Below are 6,000 nucleotides of genomic sequence, written 5' to 3' on the forward strand. Positions count from 1 at the left end.
TTCGTATGATTAAGTATGAATAATTTAATAACATTATTAGCGGTGGGATTATTAATATAAGTCAACTTTGAAACAATAATGTTTTGTCAAAGAACACGCATATATTGATAATATACCTTCTGCATTCAAAGAGCAATTATTTTAATTTAATAGTCAACTCGAAAATACACCTATGCTTATCATATAATACCTCAATTCATGAAAGTTCTCTACACTTTAAAATATGTGTCCAAATTATAAAAACTATAACGATGAATTCTCAGTAATATATATGGAGTACATCGAAACACTATCAACTTTTGATAAATTTTTCTCATACGAAATTGGTTACTCCGTATATAAATAATTAAGTGTTGAATTGAACTCCGTGCAAATAGTGAGTGAAAACAATTTTTACGAACTGAGGTTTATGTTCCCTTGAAAAAGTAAAAATAAAAAATACACCAATATAAAGTAGAAATTAAGTAGATGTTACATGAAGTCATATGAAGAATTTGATAATAATCGACGGAGCACATGAATGTTCAAATTAGAAATGAAATTGACTTTAGAAATATTTTCCCTAATCAAATAAATATTAAACTTTACAATATACTAACGTATGTCTTTGATGATAATCTACATGCTATAACTAATTCGAAAATAATAAAGGTCGCAACTTGTGATTTTTAAGTTATGTTATAATGATTACATAATATGTTTATGTGTCACGATTTAAATTGGAAACTAAAATATTTAATTTATATTACGCATAACCTATTATACATCTTATGTAAAAGGTAGGAAAATCTTAATATTCTAATTTACAAATTAATAATGTAAATTTTTATTTCAAAAAAATATTTATGATTTTAATAGGAAATATTTGTTTCCTTATTGGTATGGACTACCTTATTTACATATTTTCATCTATTACTATATACTAAAAGAGACACCAGGAATGACACGTGTCATCTCCTGGTGCGATTTTTTCCCGCCAAAATATTTTTTATTTTTACATTAAGTTTTTAGGAAACTAAGATAAAAATATATTTTAATTACCATAGATGTTTACTGCATAATATATTATTGGAGGAAAGCTAAATCAATATTATTTTTTCCTTTATGATATAATTTTATTTATGTATTAGTATAACTTTTTAATCTGATAAGAAATATAAAAAATATTGATAAATGAATTTCTAATGTTAGTCTACTATTAATAATATAATACATGGTAACTGGTAAGTAAGAATGTTAATTAAAATAATAATACATGGTAAGTAGACTAACATATATGTTTATTTATCAAGATTTTACTCAATTCAAAATATGTTGTATTTGACTAACTCGGTTATACTCGGGTCTTTTCGAAAATTAGTCTTGAGTCATTCGGGTTTGGTTAACGTTGTTAGATCGTTCTACATACAAGTAAACGACTATAATTTTTAACTTTGTATAGTAATATGCAAATTTAGTTCATTTGAATATTTTTTTTTACACAACTTTGAATTTTTATACTTTTTCATATATCCTTTTTACTTTCATGTTTCCTAATATCACAAGTCTTTTAATTACTATTAAAATAATAAATTGTTTTATTAGTAGTCGTGCGTTGCACGGGCCATAAACTAGTTGTAAAAATATTGCAGTGACAGTAAAAATATTTTGATGACGCGCGCATGGTCTACGTGACGCCCATATGTACCATTTAGAATCCAACACGTAGAACTATGACAACTAAATATTGTAGCAACTAGCTAATTTTTTTAGCTCGATCGACGTAAGGATTATATTTTTTTCATGCAATTATGTATCATTATAGATTTGACATACGAAAATCATTTTATCCAAAAGTGACCCTATTATAAACGGATATAGGCCTCTATAATTGTACTAAAGGTGGCACATGAGTCGTTTGGGTCGGATTGATTCAGGTTAATTTCGGGTGAAAATTTAATCCGGTTAATTTGGAGTAGAGTCAATTCGGATTAGTATTCGATTGTCAATAGACTTATCATTATAAAATTAGTATTTGCTCCGGGCGATTCCCCGGATTACAACGTTGAATACGTACTATATGGAGCATTTTTCTACGCACAATTTACACGTGTTGGTATGCAAGTTTGACTTATTAAGGGTGTGCTTGGTTCACGGATTTTTTGTATGAGGTATGAGTTTTAAAGGGTGAAGCTATACCTTGCGTTTGGTTAAGATAATTTCAATTTCTAAACTCAAACCTCAAACCCGGCCAGGGGGCACGCTGATGGGTATGACTCCTCACAAACAGGTAGACATAAAAAAAACGTTTTTGGATATAACAAAATATACAATATTACGGTATTACTGTATTACGAGTATTACAGTAGTACTATATTAACCCATACTTGTATGTGAAGCGAATAATTGACACTTAAATGAAAATTGATCCTATGATTATCGTCTTGTTTATTATAAGATATTCTCGTGATCGAGTATAATTAATTTGTAATATATGATTTGAACAATGCATAGTTCCTAGTTACAGTGCATAGGGACAAAAAGGATCTTCCACGTTAGTGCATGATTCTAGTAGCCAACGACGTAATACGGTACATTACGTTGAATAGTTAATAAATTAATGTAGTATGTTTCCTCTTACTATCCATATATAAGTGTTGTATGTTGAATGCAAGAAACCACACTTGTTCTTTGATATTTTCTTAAATACGTTCCACAAAGTTATGAGTGTTGCAAGTTGTAGTACATTACTTAAGGCACTAACCATTTGGCTTATCTTGGTTTTGGGGAATGTCGATGAATCTCATGGCTCCAAATTGGGTGTAAAACGCTCTAAATTGGGCCACCGTGGCAATAAAAATAAATCCCATGGATTTGGTTTGTATGAAAGGCGATCAAAATTTGGTGGTCGAAATAAATCTGACGGTATTGTTGATACATCAGAAGGTTATGAGCATACACGCAATCGATACCGATACGGTGTGATAATTGAGTACCAGAGGAAGCCACATGGTTCAGTTGGGTTGCGAAAGAGTAGTCGTGCAAAGCATCGGTCGTATACGTATAATCAACGAGAAAGGCGAGGAAGTAGTCCTTATTATAGTCCTTTGACAAGCTCTCCTCCGGCTCCAAACACGTACCCGTCAATTTATGGCACAAGTCCACCGTCACAGTCAACAAACATTCCTAATCCTCCAACCAATTCTTACAGTGCTCCTTCAAATCATTTTAATCCTCCTTCAATTCCTTCTAGTCCTCCCCCTACTCCTTTTATAAATACCCCTTCCCCTTCAATTAGCCCTATTTCTCCTACAAATCCTCCAGCAGATATCGATCATCATACAAATAATCACTTCTCCCCTTCAATAAGTCGACGTCCTACTCAAATTCTTAACCCTCCAACACCTCAAATAAACCCATGGCCATCTAGTAATCCTTCAACTAGTGTTTTATCCCCTTCACCAACTCAATTTATAAATTCTTTTTCTCCTTCATTAAGCCCGACTAGCTCTTCTTCTAATACTCCCATGTCTTCTGCTAATCCTTCGACTACTAGTACTCCTATTGATCCTCCTACTCATTCTTTCTCTCCTTCAATGACTCCTTTTAATTCTCCTCACCCTTCAAATATTCCTTCGCCTTCTCCTCTAACACCTACCACGGATCCTTTAACACCTTCAATAACTCCATCTACTCCTCATTTAAATCCCTCTAACACTTCGATAAGCCCTTTTATGAATGCTCCTTCTCCATCAATTATTCCTTCTATTCCTCCCATTAATACTCCCATTAATACTCCCACACACGCTCCAACTCTATCAATAAGTCCTCCTATTACTCCCATTAATACTCCAACAAATGCTCATGTTCCATCTATAAGTCCTTTTAGTCCTCCCCTTAATAGTCCGACAAATGCTCTAACTCCATCTATCAGTCCTTCTAGTCCTCCCATAAATACTCCGCCCACTCCATCAATAAGTCCTTCTAATCCTCCAACGAATGCTCCCACTCCATCAATTAGTGCATCTAATCCTCCCATCAATGCTCCTTCTCCATCTATAAGTCCATCTATAAGTCCATCTATTCCTTCAAACACAAATTCTTCCAATCCATCTAGACCTTTTGGTTTGCAAGTAGCCTTCTATAAAGGTTTATGTCCTAATCATATTTTGGATATCGAGGCCACCATTACATCTCTAATTCAACAACATTTTCGCAAAGATCCAACTCTTCTACCCGCCCTTCTTCGCATGCAATTTCATGATTGTTTCGTCCATGTAAGTAATACCTTTGTATGTTACATTACTTAAAAGTTGACGTCCGTTTTTTTTATTATTGTACACTGTTCATTTATGAGCATGTTTATTTTAGGTTAATTCACAATATTGGTTATGATTAGTTATGGAACTAATTTTTATGTTGAATTTTGATAAAAGGGATGCGATGCATCGATTTTAATTGATGGACCTTCGAGTGAGAAAGTTGCTGGTCCAAATTTAAGTGTTAGGGGGTACGAGTTTATTGACGCTTTAAAGGATGTAGTAGAAGAAGAATGCCCAGGTGTCGTCTCTTGTGCTGACATAATCGCTATTGCTACTAAAGAGCTTATCAAGCTGGTAAATAATGCATGCTCTTAAATTAGTCCTGCTTATTTTTCATTAAATGTTCACTTTATCTTATGCCTAACGTTTTGATTTTGAAACTTATTTAATCTTTTTATGGATCTCTCTCTCTAAACAGGGTGGCGGGCCAGAATATTTTGTACTAACAGGGCGAAAAGATGGGCTTATCTCAGAAGCCCAGGATGTGAGGTTTCCAAACCCATTTGGGCCAGTCACACAAAGTATTGTAGCCTTTGGTGATAAAAACTTTACTCCAGAAGAAATGGTAGCACTTTTTGGTACGTCCTTTTCTCCTTGAGTTAGTAACTTTATTTTTAAAATTTTCATATATTATACAACGTATGTAAAAATGATACCTTATACAATTTTCTCTAAGCATTGGAACTACCAAAGATGTTAAAATTGTTCTAAATATGTCATAGTATGAAGATGAGTTATTTTCTTTACTTTCCCTCCAAATAAAATGTTCTTTACTTTGAATTTTATATGAAATTCGGAGCATGCATCATGCTTCGTACGACCTGGTGCTTAAATAATTCTATCTCCATGAAACAGGTGCACATACTGTCGGAATTTCACAATGCATTTTCTTCCAAGATCGTTTGTACCAAGGAACATTCGAATTCGATCCGAACATGGATCCAAACCTTCGTCGACAATTAATGCCTACTTGTCCTCAAGGCCCCATAGCAAACAACTTCACCTTTCTTGATCAAAATCCACAAAGCTCAAACATATTTGACAACTCTTTCTATGATCAAATTCTTAAGCGACGAGGAATCCTAAAGATAGACCAAGAACTAGCACGTGATCCTCAAACTAGAGGATTCGTTCTACAATTTGCCCGAAATCCTGCCTTATTCAATACTAAATTTGTAAGTGCTATGATTAAATTGCAAGCTCTAGACGTCCTCCTCGGTGATGAAGGACAAATTAGGAAAGTTTGTAGTAAAGTCAATTAAGGGTCACAACTCACAACTAGTACTAGCTGAGATAAAGTTTGTTTCCGGCTTGTATTTTTACTATTTGAGAAGTTAATGATCTAGACGACATTCACATTCAAGCAACTTAAGGTAGTTGGCCTAAAGTAATTGTATATGCTTTAATTGCGTGTAGTGTAAGTTTGCATCTGACCGTCAGATATATAATATATTGTATCCGAGCTTGTGTGATTTTGAGTTGAGCTCAATGGTATATTGAGTTTGAAATTTTCATCCAATAAAAATTTATAACAGATATTATTTACAAACTTTTATTTTTAATAGTATAACTAGTGTTTATGTACATGATGTTTGCTTGGAATTTTATATGAATATCATTATCATTAGTCCATTATCTCAAAGAGGCATTCTAGTGTAAAATATGCTATTAATTGCGGAGTCATTGACCAGTGGATTGT

General features: G+C 33.1%; 1 protein-coding gene across 1 annotated transcript; it reads left to right on the forward strand.

Annotated features, from left to right (window-relative positions):
- Positions 1 to 2,665: 2,665 nt before the first annotated feature.
- LOC110783605 (uncharacterized) lies at positions 2,666 to 5,758 on the forward strand. The gene is made up of 4 exons (XM_021987956.2): positions 2,666 to 4,256; positions 4,416 to 4,595; positions 4,720 to 4,879; positions 5,157 to 5,758. Exons 1-4 carry the CDS (start codon positions 2,703 to 2,705, stop codon positions 5,561 to 5,563), a joined length of 2,301 nt encoding a protein of 766 aa, XP_021843648.2. The 5' UTR covers positions 2,666 to 2,702; the 3' UTR covers positions 5,564 to 5,758.
- The last annotated feature ends 242 nt before the right edge of the window (positions 5,759 to 6,000 follow it).

This window comes from Spinacia oleracea, chromosome 4 (assembly GCF_020520425.1).
Source record: "Spinacia oleracea cultivar Varoflay chromosome 4, BTI_SOV_V1, whole genome shotgun sequence".
In the NCBI taxonomy this organism is placed as follows: Eukaryota; Viridiplantae; Streptophyta; class Magnoliopsida; order Caryophyllales; family Amaranthaceae; genus Spinacia; species Spinacia oleracea.